This window comes from Furipterus horrens, unplaced genomic scaffold (assembly GCF_987537825.1).
Source record: "Furipterus horrens unplaced genomic scaffold, mFurHor1.1.pri manual_scaffold_13, whole genome shotgun sequence".
Lineage (NCBI taxonomy): Eukaryota > Metazoa > Chordata > Mammalia > Chiroptera > Furipteridae > Furipterus > Furipterus horrens.
Genome location: NW_028327183.1, coordinates 28,721,473 through 28,740,466, shown reverse-complemented (window position 1 = coordinate 28,740,466; position 18,994 = coordinate 28,721,473). Strand labels below are relative to the sequence as shown.

Here is an 18,994-nt window from a genome sequence, read left to right as displayed (position 1 = left end):
ACAGAACCCCCAGCCCCCCACTGACAGTACAGCCAGAGAGTACGGACGCAAGGAGGAGCACGGCCATACCTGTTCCAACTTCATTCCCTGTGCCTAAGTTACAGGCTCCAGGGTCTGGCATCCCTACAGAGGAAGCCCTCCTTAGTCTTATAAAGTCTTGTACGACATATATTTAGGCCTAACTTTTTGCAACCGCTGTTTAAAAAAGGGGTGGGAGCTTAAGGTCAATTTCTTTTAAAACATACAGCCTCAGCCCACACCATGGCTCCTCAAGAGCCTGAGCAGGGTCCATGACCTTTAAGAAATCATCAAAACACTGCCCCAAGAGCCTAGAGACTGAGGGCAGAATGGGGCCAATTCAGAACCTTGGTTTTCTCATCTGTTAAATGAGGACAATTAACCTACCCCCCCCACACACACACACTGGTGAGGTGGCAGGGAATGACCACACAGTCCTTCATCCTCTGGGCAGAAGTCCCTCCAGGGCTCCCATCGACTAGCTGGGAAAACTAGTCAGTTTTCCTGTATTCAGTGTTGCAGCTACAACACGGAGCACAGCAGTGGCTGCTGTCTAGTGAACCCTCACATATTTAAGTGAAGAGTAAAAAGTCACCTATCGTGTGCAAAGAGGTTACAAAACTGCAAAGAATATGGGGAATTCAGTAAGATGAAACCACTTCCATCCCTTGGTTTTCTGTTCCCTCTCTACTACTAGTTACCAGCTGGAAGACTTCAGGCAGAAGAGGAACCTCATGGGACCCCCATTTCTCCTGATCCTGACCCTGAAAGTCAGACCCATGTCGAGGGAGGATGGAACAGCGGAGCGGGACCACCTCCTCCACACCTGGTGTGCAGACAGCAGCCCAGCACTTCTAGGTACAGAGAGGGACACTCCCACCGGGTCACTCCATCCTGGAGACCACTCGTTAACCCAAACCAACACACGCTGTGGCAGACTACCGCACCACGGAACTGCCTCACGTGAAGGCATTCGTCCCTCTTGTTACCAAAGGGCTGAGTGGCATGGTAGGCGGCACCTGGGACCTCAAGAGGAGTGAAGACAGGAGTTAGCACAAAGGTAGTCAGTCCCTGTCTGTCCCGACCTCTTCCGATCGACACAGATTTTCCTTTGGGACGGCTTAACCTGTGCAACATCAATACTGCCCTGACCAAAGCTCACAGATCAATTCCTTTTTATTGCTGCCGGTGGCCACAGACCTGCCATCTGAGCACAGAAGGGCAGGGATGGGGGAGGGACGGTCATGTGGAAAGTGTCTCCCTACCCCCCCAGACCCAGGGTGCAGCTACCAAGTGAGGCAACAAAGTGGCTGAGAAAGGTGTGCACACATGTGCGTGCAAGCGTACACACAGAGTTTTGAGACCCTGGGAGCGGGGGAGGCCACAGGACACACTTGGCTGCTACAGCCCCAGCAGGGGCTTATCTGGCAACTTGAGCCTTTGAGTCTTAGTAGGGAAAGAGACAGCAGCCCCTCCCCACCCCAAACACTGCAAGGTACAGGGTCAAGGGCCTGGGCAGAGTCCCCTGGGTCACTTAAATTAAAATTCCAAGATACTAGAGTTGGCCCTCCATACTGGCAGAACTGAACCCATGGATGCATAAGCCTCCACGTCTCCATCTTACAGATGGGGCATAGCTGGGGGATTATTACGGCGCGAGGGTCTATGTCACTATTTGTCCGTGTGGGATGCCCCCACCCCTCTCTGGCAATCGCATACCCACGTCAAGTTCTCAGCTGGAGGAACCAGTTCCAGAATTAGAAGGTTTGGACAGCGCTCCAGACACGGAAGCCACCCATCCAAATATAACTCTGCACTCGAAGGCCCTTTAGAAGAAGGGCTTCAGCTCACCTGGGCCAGGTAAGGAGAATCACCACCATGAGGATTTTACCTCAGGTGCGTACCGGGCCCAGATCCACCCAGTGACCTGGTGATGGCGTTGTGGGTAGTGAGAGGTCTCCGCACCCATTGGGTTTCTCCACATTTCCCCTAGCTATGAGGGTGCCTGGTCCCACGGAGATGTTTGCTCTGGCTCACTGGATTGCCCCCACCAATTCCGGGGCAAACAGGGCAGACTGCAGCTTCGCAGTTCTCCTTAAGAGGCACCCCCCCACACACACTTCCTCAGGGAGACAGTTATTGCTCACACACTCCCCTGAGCAGAAGGCCCTTCCTGCTCAGCTCCTGACTGCACACTGCAGTCACCAGGGATTGGGGCTTATAAAGTACAGATGTCTGTGCCCCACCCCCTAGAGATCTGGGCTTAATTGGTCACAAGTCCAGCCTGGGCCTGGAGGTTCCCCAGGTGATTCTGAAGTGCATCCAAGAACACACACCCTGGTCTGGATGCTTCCTGCCCCCCAACATCTCCTACCTCAGTTAAAAGTACCCCTCAGAAACCCCAAAGTCCCACGGGAATGCCATAAAACCTTAGGTTCAGCCAGATCTCTTTCTCACAGATGCTTACCAACTCCCTTGCCCTTCCCTAACCTCCATCCCACGCCCTCCAGTAGCTTCCCTTGTGACCTTGGGAACATGCTCAAAGCATCAGGAAAGGAGGTGAGGGACGAGGACCCCTGGGAATTCCAGGTGGAGGAGCAGCCTGAGTAAAGACAGGGCCAGGGCCAGGAGTATGAACGCCTGTGGTTTCATCCAGTAGGCGCAAGTGAAGAGGCTGGTGGCAGCAGCAGGAGCTGCAGAGCTGAGATTAAAAGGCCCCTAGCACAGTTCTGGCAGGTGTGCAAAGGGTCACTCCTGTGTTATCTGTCTGTACACCTCCCAGCAGCCAGTGCAGGCTGGGTTCAGAGGAGGCACTTGATAAATTCTCATTGACAAGAACACTCTGAAATGTCACCTCCCGCCTCTGGCCTCTGCGGGGAGAAAGACCAGCGTGGGGAAGTGAAGCCAGCAGCTTGGCAACCCACATGCTGTCTGCAAGAAGGGAGACCCTGAAGCCGGAAGGGTGGTCTTCAACGCAGTGGCCACATTGAAATGTCACCCAAAATGTGGATCCTGCAGGTTAGAAACACAGCTCTCCCAGTACCAGGGGAGGGGGCAGATGGCCTCATGTAGCCAGCCCTGTGGCTTGGAGACCGCTGGGTTGCCACAACAGAGGTAATTACGTGCTACCACCCAACCCCAGCCTGGTGTGGACTTCGAGTAACCCAGGCTGGGAATTCCAAGCCTTCAGATGGGGCCAGGAAAAACCGGCCTTGCTAGCTGGCTCCACAAGCCCCTGCGAGTTTCTGGGGCAAGGAGAGAGGCAGCAGCCAGGTCTTGCTCACCTGCGTTCTTCTGGCCAAGTAGGTAGGAGCTGCCAGCACCCACCCCTCAGGTAGGGGCTCAGGGCCCAGAGGCCCCTCTTCTTTCAGAGCAGGGGAAGGGAGAGGGGGGACACCATGACCAAAGGAACTCAGAGGGCTGGGGAGGTCACCAGCTTGGAGATGCAGGACACGGGTCTGCCACAGAGAAATGCTGTATACTCTGCTCTGGTTCCTCTGGCCAGACATGCTGAGCCCAGGGGCAGGAGGCGTCTGCTGGAAACCACAAGGCTCTCTTCGATCAGCAGCCCCTGAACTTCCCCCAGAGACAGGGAAGTTATTGGCAGCTAGAGGACTGCCTGAGGGGACAGTTTTGCAAGGCCCATTGGAGCTCCCAAAGAGGTCCGCTTCTTGCTGTGAGCTCCAGTGCTGGCCCCCATGCCCCTCGGCCTGTCTGCTCACCTGTCGGGATGGTTCTAGCCTTGGTCTGTGCATTAGAATCACCTGGGGAGCTTTGGGAACACTCCCTGTCCCCTACAGCCCCCACTGGGGCCAGGAACAGAGGCTCCGGCTTAGTGAAGTTTGGCAAGATGTGGCCACCAGCAGTTTTAGAAAACCAGACTGGGGGAATCTATAAAGCCTTTTCAACTCTGACAAGCTAGGATTCTGAAAGCTGTCCCCTACGGTCAGGGAGTGCACTGTAGAGAACAGCCTGCTGTCTTGTTCAGAGCCTGGCCGCACGTATGTGACTGTGCCTGGAGCTAGGACAGGCTTCCCAAGGCGGGGCTGACCCCAGGACTCACCCTGGCTGCTCACCAGCCCCAAGGCTCACAGACAGAAAAACTCCAAGTGTCAAAATGCTGGCTGGCTCTAGATGCCCCCCCTTCTCCACCTTGCTGCAGCCTCCTGCTTCCAGACAAAGTGACAAAAGCGAATCCTGGACTAGCCACCAAAGCCCCCGCCCCCCACTTCCCCAGAGGTCAGGGCTGTGCTGATACGGGCCTTTGTGAATTGTCAGTGTAGTTGCTTTGGTAAAGTCGGCCTGCTGGGCACTTCCTAGTCCTCCTGGGCTGGGCGCCTACTCCCCTGCACACACTGCAGCTGGGATGACACAGGGCTGCCAGTTGGAGCCTGCGCCCCAGGCCCCCTCACCTGTGGCGGGGCCCAGCTGAGTCAGGTGGCAGCCTGCGCCTCAGGTTCCGCCATCCCTGCGGGTGGAGGCAGCCCATAAACACAGGGTGAGCAACACTTACGTGCCCCAAGCTTAAGTAACACTGAGGGAGGTCCCAAGGCAGGCTGTTCATTTGCACCCCTCCCCCCAAACACAGAGAATCCCAGGGGAGAGATCCCAGGCAGCCAACCAGGGGACACATTTCTAAGTGTCCCACCGAGACCTTCACCTCCTCCATTCCAGCCTCCTAGCAATCAGCTTAGGCCAGGAGGTTCCCACTCAGTGGGCTAAGCCTTTTGTTCCAGCGCCTTTCACAAAAGACGCCCTTTTTTCACCCCAACCTGTGTGGGCCCCAGATAAGGCACTGCAGGGGTTAACAAGGGTTTAAGTATTTTAGACGCACTTTGCAGACAAAGGCTAGTTTACAAACAAGAGCCAAACAGACTCAACACTGGCTGGTCTCCACTACCCCGCTGGGGGCCGGCAGGTGCTCCCTGCCCGGCACACAGCGCTCCGCCCCACCAAGTGGGGGGTGGAGGGCCTCCCTTCCCCCAGTCCAAGGAACCCCTTTTCCCCCACGACGACCTGAGCCTGGAGCCTATGTGGTTCCCCGTATCTCCCACCCCGAGCTCCCGGAGGGGAGGGGGGAGGGGGAAGGAGCCGGAAGGGGAAGGTGGGAGGACAAGCCCAATGCCCGCTCCGCCTCCACGTAAGGAATTTAATTAGCCTGCTGGAGAGGCAGGCGGGCGGCCTAGGAGGTGTCTCTGGTGCTGCAATATAATTGAATCGGCTCCACTCGGTCGGGCCACTCGCCGCCCAACAGCACGGCCGCCGGCCTGGGAGGGCTGGGGGCGGGGAGGCGCATCCAGGCGGAGCAGGAAGGGCTGGGAAGGGAAAAAGGGCAGCGCGAGTGAGGGGCGGCGGATGCAATCACCCTACCACCTCCGAGGCTGGGGCAGCCATCTTCGGCAGGGGAAGGGGTAGGGAACCGCTCCAATGAGGCGGGGAAGAGGGAGGGAAGAAGCGGCAATCCCGGGGCGCGCCCTTGGGAAGCAAGCAGGGCGTGGGGGTCGGAGACGCGCGTGAGGCTCCAGTCCCGCCCTCCTGGCGGTCTCTCTGCTTAGAGGGAAGGGGGAGGGGGAAGGGAGCAAGACAAAAACCCAAACCTCGAGGCCCCAGCCCGCGAGCCCCCCTCCCAGCTCAGCCGCCACCAGTACCTGCCACGGGGGGCGCACGGCTGCCCCCCACCCCTTGCTTCCTCCCCCGCCGCCGCAAAGTTTTTACTCCGGCTCTGGAGCGTCGACAGCTCACCCAGCGTACCCCCTGCTGCCCGCTCCCCACCCGCCCGCACGCACACACAGTCCCCTCGCTAAAAGCAGCCGCCAAGCTCGTACCCCGCAGCGGCCCGTGTCCTCGCCTGGAGCCAGGCCGCTCAGGCTACGACCCGCAGCCGGCGGGGGCCTCTGGTCGCCTGCCCGCCTGTTCGGCTCTTATCACCGCTCACACTCCAGGGGAAGTTGCCTGGGAGCCGTTGGCAGCCACCCCCGCGGAACCCGCGAACTTGGAGAGGAGAGGCGGGCGGGTGTGGGGATCTGGAGACCCCTACCCCCGTTCCCAGGCCCGTGTGCTGCGCTCACCTTTCATGCCAGGGCCCCGTAGCTCTGTCTCGGCTGACACATGCTGGAGCCACAGTCGCCTAGTGTTTGTCTAAACTGCTTATCTCACCCCGGGCTGCTCGGCAGCGGCGGTGGCGGCTCGGGCCCGCTGGGGAGGTGGAGCTTCCGGGGCCCAGGCCAAGAAACACCTGCTGCTGTCGCAGCCGCTGAGGACACACCCAAGCGCAACGCCGCCCACTCCCGGCCACTGGCTAGCTCCCGGCTCCCTGACCTTAGCCAGCAGGAGGTGTCAGGTTTCAGTCGCAAACATGCGCGCGCGCACTGACGGGCGCCGGGTACATCCGCGCGGGCACACGCGCCTCCTCAGCCAGGGCGGCCAGGTGAGCCGAGGACACCAGCAGGTAGGGTGAGTGCCACCCTCAGCCTCCCGGGAGCCCCTGGCTCGACTGCCCCGGGTACACTGGTGTCTAAAACCAGCCAGTTGATTCCAGAAGTAGGGAGCAGTCGCTTTCCAACTAGCCCGCCACGCGAATAGAGCCCTTGCGAGTCTCGTGACCGCTTCCCTGGCGCCTAGAACAGTGTCCGTCACAGAGCAGGCCCAATGAGCAAACGGATAAACTCACGTGTCCTAGAGGCCAACTTTCTTGAAGCTGGTATGTGTTGGGGGTGGGCACAAGAAAGGCTACATACATTTATTTCCTCCCCCCAAAATGGGTGACCTTATATACCCACCATGAGAGGATTCAATGTTAAAAACTTGGGCCTCTAAGCCTTTCTCGCAAGATTCTAAGAACTACCCCCTCCCGTTTTCAGTAACTTTCGGGAAGACCACACCGCGGGGGGCAAGGGTAGTTCTTTAAAGTACCCAGGTCCCCAGCGGCTGGAGAGTCCACAGAGGCGCCGCTCCACCAGAGAGATCATTAAGTAGCTGGGGTTGCGGTCAGAGGCGAGGCCGCCCGCCTCCAGAAACTGGCACGACCCACTGGGCCTCTGGCCCCAGCGCAGCACCTCCCCATTCCTAGCACCCCACCCCCACCCTACCTCACCCAGGCACTTGACAGACTGGAATGACTCAGGGAGCGTCCTGAAATTCCTAGGCACCCACAAGCGGCACAGCGAAGGACTGCGGGTCCCAACATCCCCACCCCCCAGACTCCGCCCCGCCCCCACCAGCAGCAGGCGCCGGCGGCGAGCCAGGAGCCCACCCCCCGCGTCTCCCGCGTCTCCAGGAAGCGCCGAGTTAATGGTGCAGGCTTCGCCCCGCGCCCCCGATCCCAGTGCATTCCGACGCCCGGGGCTCTGAGTCCGTGCGCGTGTAAAGCTCCCAGCGTTGCTCCGATGCCCGTACATCTTCCTTTGAAAACCCTCTAATGTAGAGCTTTCATATTTTTGAGCGGGGAGGCAAACAAGTACACCCCCGCCGCCCTAGCGCCGCGCTGCGGGTTTCAACTTTCCGCGCCGGGTGCCAGCCCGCGCTTCTGCCAGCCCCAAACCTGCCCCGGGACATGCCCGCGCCGCGCTTGGCAGGCGCGTACGCTGTCGTCCCCGCAGGCCTATCCTCCCCCGCCTCCCTCCCTCTCCATCCCCGCGCCATCCCGGATTGCGATGGGAGGGAGCGCTGGGCGCCTGCCACCCCCCGTCCATCTGTTCCTGATGACGCTGGCGGGCCTGGAGCACTCGGAGACCAAGCCAGCAGGGAGCAGAACCCGCCTGTATGTCTGCTGTGGGGCCAGGGGCAAGGCCCTGACTGGCGCCCCCAAGCCACCCACTCCCCTGGTCCACCTTCGACCAACCGCACGCTGGGGCATACGGAGTAGGGGCGCTTACAGGTCGGCCTCTCGCCTTGCACAAGGCTCTTGGCCGACCACAAACGAAAAGGGAAACGGATCGGCGAGGAGGGGCTGGGGGGGCCGTTACTAGCTCCTACCTGCGGGCACCAGCCGATCCTGGTGCTGCACGAGCGGGCGCTTCCCCTTCACCACCCGCCTCGCTCCTGTAGGTCTCGGCCTTCCCCTGATACTTGACTTTCTCCACAGCACGGTGTCTCCGCAGCGCGGTCTGGTAATTTACACCCAGCAATGGCCGGCAGATTCACCTCGGCCAGGCCGTGGGGGAGGGGTGCCTCTATTCCCTCAGGGACTCACGCGGTGGGGGAGGGAGGCGTTAGGCGGGAACTCAACCAATGGCCTAGGACCTTAAAAACAAAATTAAAGCCTTAGGGGTCTCTTCCAAACTTTTCCTACCAGGATTCAGCCGGCGGGGGAGGGGAGTACCACGCAAATAAACAACTCGCACCTGCCTGGGTGGCTCCTCTTTGCTTTTTCCCCAGGTGAGGACACCTAGGCCCAAACTCCCCTCTCAACTGGACACGATGCTCCCGCTTATTTTGCTTCATCCCTGGGAGGCCTTGGTGGGGAGAGGGGTTAATTCCACCTGTCTAGGCCCACAGAGGCTAAACAAAGATTTATGGGGTGACTACTGTGGATTACCATTTAGCTACCGGCAATTTTTGGAGTTGGCGGGTCCCGCCCCTTGCGAGATGGGTGGTCGGATCCCGTTTCACAGCTGAGAAACCTAGGGCCGCGAGTTGCTCAAGGTCAGGTGCGCACCGGTACCCTGGGAGCTGTCCCTGGAGCTGTTCACACCTGGAGTCTCCCCTTCCCAGCACAGCCGCCAGAGGCGGCGGGATGCTGCAGGAAACACCAGAGACAGCTGGGGGGCAGTAGCGAGCTGGCTGTGTGCGCCTTGGCCAGAAAACGCTGGCGGCCACTGGGCCGGCTGGCACAGGGGAGATGGATGACACTCACTGTCTGTGCGCCAGGCCCAAGGAAATTAGTAATCAGGGAGCACGGCCTCCGAGTTTAAGGGTGGGAATTGCTCCCCTGCAGCCGGCGTGCTCCTCGCTAACGAGGTCTGTAGCTTGACTCCTCATTTCCCCTCCACTGGGGGCTCAGGCTGGCTGCCCTCCATTTCCCTCCAGGCTGTTCCTTCTCTTCTCTCTTAAGCAGCTCCCACTTTGCCCGCAGCCGAGAGCCCTTTCTGGGAAAAGCACTCCCTCCTGGACCTCTTTCCTCACTCCCATTTGCCTGGAAACCTGACAGAAACAAGGTTCTGGGTGAAAGGGCAAGGTGCTAGGGGCTGTGAGGACACCTCCAGGGTCCTGCTTCCAATGTGCCAGAGGCAACAGGATGCTGGTGCATGCTTGCCCGCACCCCTAGGCCCCTGCCAGCCTAAACTGTGCCTCCTGCAGGAAGCAGGAGTCCAAAGGCCCTCACCTGGCTCTGCACCTACTCAGGTGGATATCTGCATAATCCAGCCTCATCTCCACGAGCCCTGGGACCCGTGAAACTGCAAGGCCAAAAGGAGAAGGCCCCCAGGATAAGCCCAGGAGCCCCCTTACACACCTACCCCTGAGGTTGGGAACTGAGAAACAGGTGTCTGACATAGAGGCCCAAAAGGGATCTGATTAGGGATGCCACTCACCAAGATGGTGGGCATTTAGTTGCTCAACAAACACCCAGTGTGGGCTTTGGTGGCACTAGCCTTCCCAGACACAGAACTGAAAATGCCAGCCTTGCCTCAGCTGCTCAAAAAGACAAGGGCAACAGACACAGGAGGGAGGTGCTGATAGAAAGGGCACTGAGAGGCACCAAGAAAGATAGAAAGGTGATTTGGCAACTTAACCCATCACTACCATCTGGGCACCTACCTAGTTAGGTGAGGTTCCTAAGAGACACTATCTGTGACTGTCTCCCACTGAGTCCCAGCACAGGTGCCAGCTCCTTGTCCTCGATGGACCCTCGATACCAGGGAAGGGAATCCTGCTCTTTATCATTCTGCATCCTTTTGGGATTAGCAGGACTCACAGTCTGTGTCCTCCATTGTCACCAGTTGTTCCTAGCACATAAGGACTGCATGTCACCTTTACATCATGACCCCAGCCACCTCATTCAGAACCTGGATCTGTAAATATGCGCCAGGGACCTACACTTACACTTCATTGTTGGTGGGAAGAGAAGATCACTTCTGCCATTTACCAAACACCTAATATGTGCCAAGGCTGTTCAACTCATGTCACTTAATCCCTAGAGGCCCTGCAACATAGCAGGCATGACCTCCATTACAAAGCCCAGCGAGGAGACCTGAAAAAGTTAATAAACCTGCCTAAGGCACACAAATTCGAGTCAAGCCAGATCCAGACCCTGGCTGTCCCCCTATACCTGGCAGCAACCCTGTATACCTATCTGCTGCAGATAGACCTGGCATGAGTGACATGAGTTTCAAAGCATTTTCAGGTCTAAAGCCCTCCTTTGGGAACATCCCCAGCATCTGTCCCAGTATCCAAAAATCATTCTTCCCTCTGGGGGCAGTTGTGGGGACCTATCAGAGCCTGGCACCCTGACATGTGTACACCTCCTCTTCGTGAGTGGTCCACCCACCCCAAGGCTACCAGCTCCACCCAGGGGTGCCATATCCATAGAGGGAACCATGGGGGCCCCAAAGGCTACGTGCAGGGGATGTGCCCAGCGCCCCCACTGGTCCCAGCCCTTCCTGCTCAGCCCTGCTCTATGGCCAAACCCTTACCACTTATACTCCTGGGTCCTCTTTCTCTTTCCAGCCACTATCACTGGCCCAGAAATCCTCTCCATTCTTCAAAGCCAAGCTTAAATCTTATCTCTTCCAAGAAGGCTTTTCCCATCCCCGCCTCTGGAACTCATCTCTCCAGTCTCTGCGTCCCACTCTTAGATAGTGATCACACAGTGCATTGGGTCCCACGGGTCTTAGATAATAGTGTGCGTGTGTGCTTGCATGTGAAATAGACTCCCAAGCCACCCTACTGAGCTACTGTCTGGGTTCAGGGCCAGGAAGGGACATCTTTAACAAGGTGTGTGTGTGTACGTGCGTGTGTGTACGTGCATGCATGTGCGTGCGTGTGTATTGGGACATCTTTAACGAGAGAGTGTGTGTGAAGGGACAGCTTTAACAAGTGTGTGTGTGTGTGTGTGTCCAGGCCTCACTGTGATTATTGGAGCCCCAGGTTCCACCCACTCCCATGAGACAGTGGGTGCCCAGAAGGGAAAGGGACTCGAGTCTCATAGCTGTGACACAGCCCCAGCCATCAAGCAGACCTGCTGAATGGATAAATGCGGGTAGAGTCAGCCCCTCTCCAGTAGCCAGTCACCTCCAGGGTAGCAGACAGGGTTCACGCCTGGCAATCCCTAGGATGAGGGCACAGGCGTTTGACTCTTAACCTCGGGCTACCCCAACACTTCCTGCCCTTTCAGCGCTGCTCCCAAGCTGCACCCAGCACACAGCTGCACTCCTTTACAATCAGTTAACAGCTGTTTTGCATAGATTTTCAATTCTAATTGCCTTGCTTTGTGAGCACCACCGAGCCCGGGTGAATGGGGAAGCCGCAGCGCAACTAGAGAGCAGGCGGGGAGGGGGAGGCACTCGAGAAGCACTAAAAGGAAGCCAGTATGCGCCGGGCCGCTGCTTTTATTTATTTATTTAAAATAAGAAAAGAAAGCCCCTGCCACTAACTGCCCCTACTACCTCAGCTCCAGCCTCTAGCTACTGGAGCCCAGAATCTGAAGGTACCCCCAAACTTGGGAGGGATGCCACCCTTCCCCCTTCCACCGGGGCTCCCCAACCCGCCTCAAACATGGTACCCTGCAGGGGCAGTTTGCAGTTCTGGAACCCCCGCCGCAGGGGCCTTTGTTCCCCTCCCCCTTCAGTCCCCTCCCCTCTCTGGCCCACTCCCTCCCAGCCCCCCAGGCTCTCCAGTACCCAGATATGGGAAGCTAATTGGACAATAAAGTTGAGCAGCGAGGAAACGTGCTCTCTGGAGACAGCTGGCATCTATAAAAGAGAAATATTTGCATTTAAAACCTTTAAACTTTAACAGTAGGGCCAAGGCAAGGGGAGGGTGGATGGAAGGGGTGCTCAGACCCTCATGGGGGGCGCAGCGACTCCTGGGGGGGCACCCCACACAAGCTGTTGGGGGTCCACAGAAGCCCTGATGATGGTAGTTGTGGACCTTTCTGCCACCAGCGACCCTGGCCCACATCTCCACTACGACCTACAGGATTCCAATCCACCAACACTAGCCGGGTAGCTTTGCCACAGGCGATGCACTAGCCCTCCCTCGCTCCCCACCTACTTGGGACCTCAGGCATTCTGGAGGACTCCCACGGTCTTTCCAAATGGAGCATGAGAACCAGGGTCCCACGCCCCCGGGATGGGCCTGGTTGAGCTGATGTCCATCCATCTCCGTTGCCTGGGCAGAGCCCCAGGCCCCTCTCCACAAACTGTCCCTCCGTTTGGCTATTGGCTTCGAGGGAAGGGGCCCTTTGCTGTCAGCAAAGAGACAGTTGGCAAGGGGCCAGCCTGGTGGCCCAGCGCCTTCCCCCACTCCCTGCTCCCTTGACCCTGCCATATTCAGCACCACCCCACTGCCCCATGAGGACAGGGCAGCTCAGAGAAGTCCACCCGCTTTCCAGGGCCTCCCAGGACACCCCTGCCTCCTGCACGCCGCTGCCTGGCTTTCATTTCCTCGCATGCCTAGTTCCCATTTTTCATATTTGAGAGAAACCTGGCCAGATATCCCCACTGTCAACATTTGTGATGTAAAGTCAGCAGAGAATATGTTCCCGAGTGGTCTTATTTTAGCAGGCTTTTATGAAACCGCAGAGGACTTGAAATCCTCAGCTCCCGTCCACCTGGCAGGCCTGCGCGGAGTGGGACAGGCCTGCGCGGAGTGGGACAGGCCAGCACAGACGTCCTGGCTCTACCTTCCTGGGGTGGAGGTGGAGGTTGGCACAGTAGAGAATAGTGGCCAAGTGGCCAACAATGTCAGCTAGGCAGAAACTATGCCAGAAACACCCCCTCTCCCCCAGAGTCAGAGCAGAGCATTCTCTCCTCAGCCTTCTGTCCCCATCAGGAAAATAGTTCCGTCACAGCAGGGCCGTCTGACTCCTGGGCCAGGATGCCCCGGCTTGCTGGTCAAGGCAGAGCTCAGCGATGACACTGTCTTTCAGTTTCATCTCTTCTCCCTACAGCACGACCCTCTCCAGCCACTTAACTGCTTCCACACCCTCAGCAGGCTTTCTCACCACCTCCTCCTAAACAAAACTGCCTGGGCATCTGCGTGTTAGCCTCACTCAATGACCGCCCGAAAACCCCTGCTTCCGAGAGCACGCAGCGCGTCTGGGAGGCCCAGGAGTGCGGAGCGGGAGGGTCTGCATCAGGCACCAGGGCTGAGCCTGCGTGACCGCGCCCCCGCTGTGCGCCGGTGCTGCCGGCTACTGAGGTCAATCAGCCCCCTCCCTCGCCCGTTTTGGTGAGGACTACACAGGGTAATAGGCTAGAAAGAGCCTTGCATAGTGCCTGGAACACAGCTGGGGCTCAACAGAATTACTTCTGTTTGTTGTGAGGAGGAAACGGATGGAAGGGCGGCAGCAAATAAAAAAGGTTTATGAGGAAGCGCTTGTCGGCACCACACCAGAGGGGCAGGCAGGCCGGTGAGACCACGTCAGCACCGGGTGTCCGGGCCTCGGGTCAGGCAGCGGTGGGCTGGTCTGCTCTCTCACGCAGGCATATCCTCCTCTCCCCTTCAGGAATCACACACCCTCAGAATCACACCAGCGCTTACCAGAGCCCAGCCCCGTTCTGGCTTCAGGGTCCCACTGGCTGGTCACCTGCAGGCCCATGTAGCCAGACAGAGGGCAGGAGAGCCAAAGAGGAGAGCCCACCAGGCCACTGATGTCTCTTGCTTTTGTCTTGCGTTTAATGTTGACAGCATTCAGTCAAGGCTTCCTTCTCAGAGATATGTCTTACAAATTATCCAACCCACCCAGATGTTCCCCCACGGATGAATGGATAAGCAAATGTAAGTCTATCCATACAGTGGAATACTACTCAGCCATTAAAAAGACTGAAGTCCTGATACATAGTCCAATATAGATGAACAGTGAGACCTGAAAACATAGGTCCTCAGTAAACCCCCAAGTGGAAACAACCTAGATGTCCACCAACTGACAATGGATTTAAAAAACCTGTACTCTATCCATGCAGTGGAGTATTACTCAGCCATAGAAATGTATGAAGTATTGCTCATGCCAGAGAATGGAGGGACCTTAAAAACCGTATGCTAAGTGGAAGAGGCCAGACAGAAGACCACCTATAAAGAAATGGACTTCTCCATCCATAGAGAAGTCCAGAATAGGTGAATGCAAACAGTCAGAATAGATTAGTGGTTGCCAAGCACTGTGGGGAGGAAGGGGTGGAGAGTGACTATGGTATGGGGTTTCCTTTTGGGGTGAGAAAACTGTTTCAGACCAAGATACAGGTGACGTTTTTACAGCTTTGTGAATGTATTAAATACCACTGAATTATTCACAATGGTTAATTTCATATTATGTGAATTTCACTTCAATTTAAAAAAGAGATCCAACCTGAAGACCCTCTGCCTGTCCTGGGGAGGGTTGGGGCAGGGCCTGAAGTTTCCCTGAGAGCCCCAAGCGGCGGCCCCTGATGACAGTGTCCCCTGGAAATCCCCTTTCACACTGCCTTCGTGACACCAGAGCACTTAGAGAAACTAGCCACATTCAAGCGTATTTTGCTTCCAGGGCATTTTTTCATGCTCAGCCTCTCGCCCCCTGACCCGCAAGCAGACACACTCTGCTGTATTTGTACAACTGACCTCTGAGCCCTCCAGGTGGGGGCTCACAGTGCCCCCACCCCCAAAGCTGCAGGCCTTTTTTGTCCTCATTAACAGTTCTCTGGCCTCAGGGGGAGGGCAGGCTCTGCCCCTGGGAGCACTGAGCAGCTGGAGGTCCTGACACCGAAAGGCACACACCTGTCCCTGAGCAGGGCTGCAGCCGGCTCCTGCCACCTGGCTGCTGGGCTAGAAAGAAGCCAGCTATGACGTAGGCAGGCCTGGGGGACAGGGAGGGGGCAGGGGGGTGGTACAGGGAAGCTAGGACCCTCAGAGGTCACGGGTGGCAGGGGAGCCTCCCAACCCTGGGCCCGTGACCTGAGGCCAATGTGGCCCCTTAGGGGGCAAGAGTGGCTCCATAACTCCATGCGGCATCTACCACTGCAGTGGGCACACTTCATCTTCTGAATCTGGCTACCACGGGGACCCAGCAATCTGGGTGGTCCCCACCCTCCTTAATAAAAATTAACCAGGTGTCTTCATGCTGGGTGCGGGATTTTCTTCTCTCTTCCTGGTCTATCAGTCAGTTCAGAGGACAGTGTACCCATACCCCCCACCCAGGCCACCACCGTCAGGCCACATGCCAGTAGGGCACCCAGAGAGGCCTGGGGCATCGAGTCACCCCAAGGTCTGGGATCGATCTGGGTGGGACAGGGCTTGAACAAAGTCACAGGAGTAGGAGATGTTTTAGAACCTTAAGTTGGCCAGGGCCCACAGGTCTCCATTAACACCCACACAAACTCAAAGGGATCCCCAGGAACTTATTGGGGGCTCCCATTCCCCAATATTCTTTGCATGGTTAAAGGCCTTCAAAGTTCTTTAAGTATCCAAGAGCCCTGAAGTGTCCCTGTCCATACAGGTCTGTCATTTGCATATGTTTGCATGGTGTTCCCACCCCATCTCCTCATGCCTCCAGCCCACTCCTTGGCGCCGTGTGCCCCCACCCCTCGCCCGGCAGCAGCTGGGGTGTGCTGAGCGCTTGCTGTGTACCAGGCATTTGAACCCAGGAGCCTTCACTCAGAACCGCACCCCAGTCCCCCCTCCCTCCCTGGCCCTTCTTCCATCTTTGCTGTGCTCCTGACAAAATTTCCAGATTAAGTACCCACTGCCTGTCATTAAAATCCCAAACTGTTGCTTGGACCATCAAATCCCAGTTGCCTTTCTGGCTCGCCCACTGGATAGGCAGTGCACACAAAGAAGCAAGCCCTGACGCATGTGAGCGGAGCACTGGCCCTCGCCTGGCCTTGGGCCCATGGCTGAGCTGTGGGGAGGGCCCTGGGGTGAGCCGCGGCTGTGGGACCCGTTCCGTGGCTCCCGCAGGCTTCGAGGAGCCGCTCACCCCACCTCCTACTGTATTTGAGTCTTTAGAACTTGGTCTCATAAATGGAAATAATCGAGGAGAAAGGATTAAATTAAAAGCGTCATTTTCCCTGTTGGAAGTTCTGGGTGTTGATGTTTTTGCTGGCTGCATTACGATCCTCTGGTGTGTGCAGGGCCCCACGGTGAAGGCCAGAATGGAGGCGCTGCTGTATGGTGCATCCCCTCTACCTGTTTGCCTTTGTTTTCTCTCCTGCATGGCCCTTCCAGCTTCAGTCTGCTGAGCCCCCATCCTGAGACAGCACCTCCCCTGCTGGCACATGAGCTCCTCCTAGCTTCAGCCTCCTACCTGCCACCAAAGGCCCCCCAGCAGGCCCAGCCTCTGCTGCCAGGCCCCGGGCTGTGGCGTCCTACTGTGACAGTGTCCCCAAAGGTCCACAGTGGCCCCCACATCACCTTCTCTCTTCATTTCACTCTGGTCGGCAACACCTGGCAGACACCAATGACTGCGTCACCTCCTCCTGAGTCCCTTCCTGTGGGGTGGCTCCCCTCCCACCCCTCCATCCCCATTAAAGACAGGCTCTTCTCTCCTAAGTTTTCCCCTTGGCCCGTCAGGTCCTTGCGCTCCCACCTTTCCTGTCATGACTTGCAAGTGTATGCACTAGCCATCCCATGTTTTTTTGTTTGTTTGTTTGGTTTTTTGTTCTTTGTTTTTCGTTTTTTGTTTTAGACAGAGGGGATAGGAGGGAGAAAGAGAGAGAGAAGCATTGAAGTGAGAAACATTGATCTGCTGCCTTCTGTGCACGCCCTGACTGGGGGTCAAACCTGCAGCCCAGGTATGTGCCCTGCCCAGGGATCGAACCGGTGACCTTTCGGTTTGTGGGATGACGCCTAACCCACTGAACCACACAAGCTGGTGCCACCCCATGTTTCTAACCTCCCCTACAGAGGCGTTTCCAGAAGGGTCTGGTGCTCTGTTTAGCTGCACAGGGCCCCCACCACACCTCCCCTGCTGTGTCCTCCCACCCTCCCTTGACAGGTTAATTTAGATTAAGAGCCTCCCTCCTTATCCCTGTTCAGGCTATATCCAATGCCAGGTGCACCCTCCCCAGCCCTTCCCAAACTTTGTTTGCGGTATATCTCTTACACTCAGGCCCTGGCTTAAATTCCCATCTCCTCCAGGTAGCCTCCCCAGATTTCCTGAATGTGGCTCTGTGACTCTAACCCTGCTAGTGGAAGTTGACCACCCCCTCCTATGGGGGTCAAAGGGGTGACTTTAGCATTCTTTACTTTCTGTCCTGCACTCAGGAGGCCCAGACACTGGTGGAGAGAAAACAAGCCTTGCTTATTTCTGGACCTTCACGTGTCCTTAAAGGTTTGCTGAATTGATCTAAATGAAATTAAGAAGCCCCTAGGAAGACACAAACCCTCATCAGCAACAAATACTGCCTGCTTCCCCCTGCCCCCCAAATAATAAACCCAGCCAAAAGCAGTTTGCAGGAACCCCCTGGAACACAGGCACGGAGCCCTATCTTTTTAGAATGCTGATCGCCTTTCCAGAGCTGAGGAGGGTGGATTGTTTTCCATTAGGCCTCACAGAGTCCCACACCTGTGATGCCATGCCAATTCCTCCCCCTAAGAGCAGCGAGAGTATTCTGCAAGGAGTCCCCAGGAAAACAAATGCCGGGTTTTTGTTTTGCTTTAACCACTCCCTGATGATCTTCAAAGAAACACACAGACCAGCGCACCACCAGGGCCCTGCTAGCTCTGAACTTGGCCAACCCCACTCAACACCGACCCCTCGCCCAGAGCTCAAAACCGGCTCTTCTTCCAGGAATGACAGTGACGCTGGAGAAAGCTCTGAGCTGGCCTTTGCCAGCAGCTCAGGATGACAGCTCCCCGCCCCTCCCCTTGGCCCACATAGTACAGGACTCCAGCTCCCTCCCCTCCTAGCACAGACCTGCCTGGCTAGCAATTTGAGCCCAGGGTTAGCACAGCCCAGCTCAGGAGTTCTATTCCTGGCTCAGCTGGCAAATTGCTTCGTGACCTTGGGAAAGTCCCCACGCTGCCGGACCCCATCTGTGAGCACTACTGTTAATAATCCGAGGTGGAGGTGGCACTAACAGCAGGCCCTGCTGGAAGCCACATTGTTTCGAGGTGACCCCATGTATCTCTGCTGGCTGCAGCAAGCTGTGGGAGGACATGCTTAACAACACACCTGGAGCCCCTCCTAGGACTCAGGGAGCAAGGGGGTGGTCACAGCTCCAGATGCTCCTGCAGGGGGACCTAGCCCCTCACCCGCCAGACCACTGTCACAGGAGGGACTGCTTACCCTCCCATTTTATACACAGGAGAGTCTCTAAGCCCTGCCCAGGGGCTGGGTGACAAGCTCACCTGTCTCACAGGTGACAAGCCTGGAAGCATCACAGATGGACAGAGCTGGCTGGAATCTTGGAGGAAGAAAGAGAAGGAGGGAGTGGGAGGGAGGGGCCTGTGCTGTATTTCTTCAACTTCTCCAGCTGCCTGGGTCCATTTCTGGCAACTTTCCAGATGGAGAGCAGGGCCAGAGAAGTGAGATGCTAGAGCCCGTCGTCCCAGTGGCCAGGAAAGGCTGTGGACTGGAGGTCCATTCTCAAGACTCACCCCACTGCTCCTTCTATTAATCCATGATACCCCAAACTTCACTTCCACAAGCAGCACCTGGTTAAAACAGACTGCCAGGTGTCACCCTCACCACGTCCATCACCCACATTCTAACTTGGGGGGAGGTTAGGGTGGAGCCCAGGAACCCACACTGACAACAGGTGGCCCCACCCCACTGAGTGGGGCCTGAGGCTCACCCTTTCTGCATTATACCAGCTTGCTTTGTCATCTGACTTGTGGCATGATCCTC

General features: G+C 57.1%; 1 protein-coding gene across 6 annotated transcripts in view; it reads right to left on the bottom strand.

Moving 5' to 3' along the window:
* Nucleotides 1-18,994, bottom strand: part of GSE1 (Gse1 coiled-coil protein) — a 107,627-nt gene that overhangs the window by 46,795 nt on the left and 41,838 nt on the right. For 2 of the 6 annotated variants that reach the window (XM_090260933.1, XM_090260936.1), the window contains exon 1: nt 6,087-6,242. The exons of the other annotated variants lie outside the window; for them this stretch is intronic. In XM_090260933.1, the coding sequence (XP_090117059.1) occupies nt 6,087-6,093 (7 nt within the window). In that variant the 5' untranslated portion in view covers nt 6,094-6,242. Of the gene's footprint in view, nt 1-6,086; nt 6,243-18,994 lie in introns of those variants that run through there. 6 annotated transcript variants of the gene reach the window in all.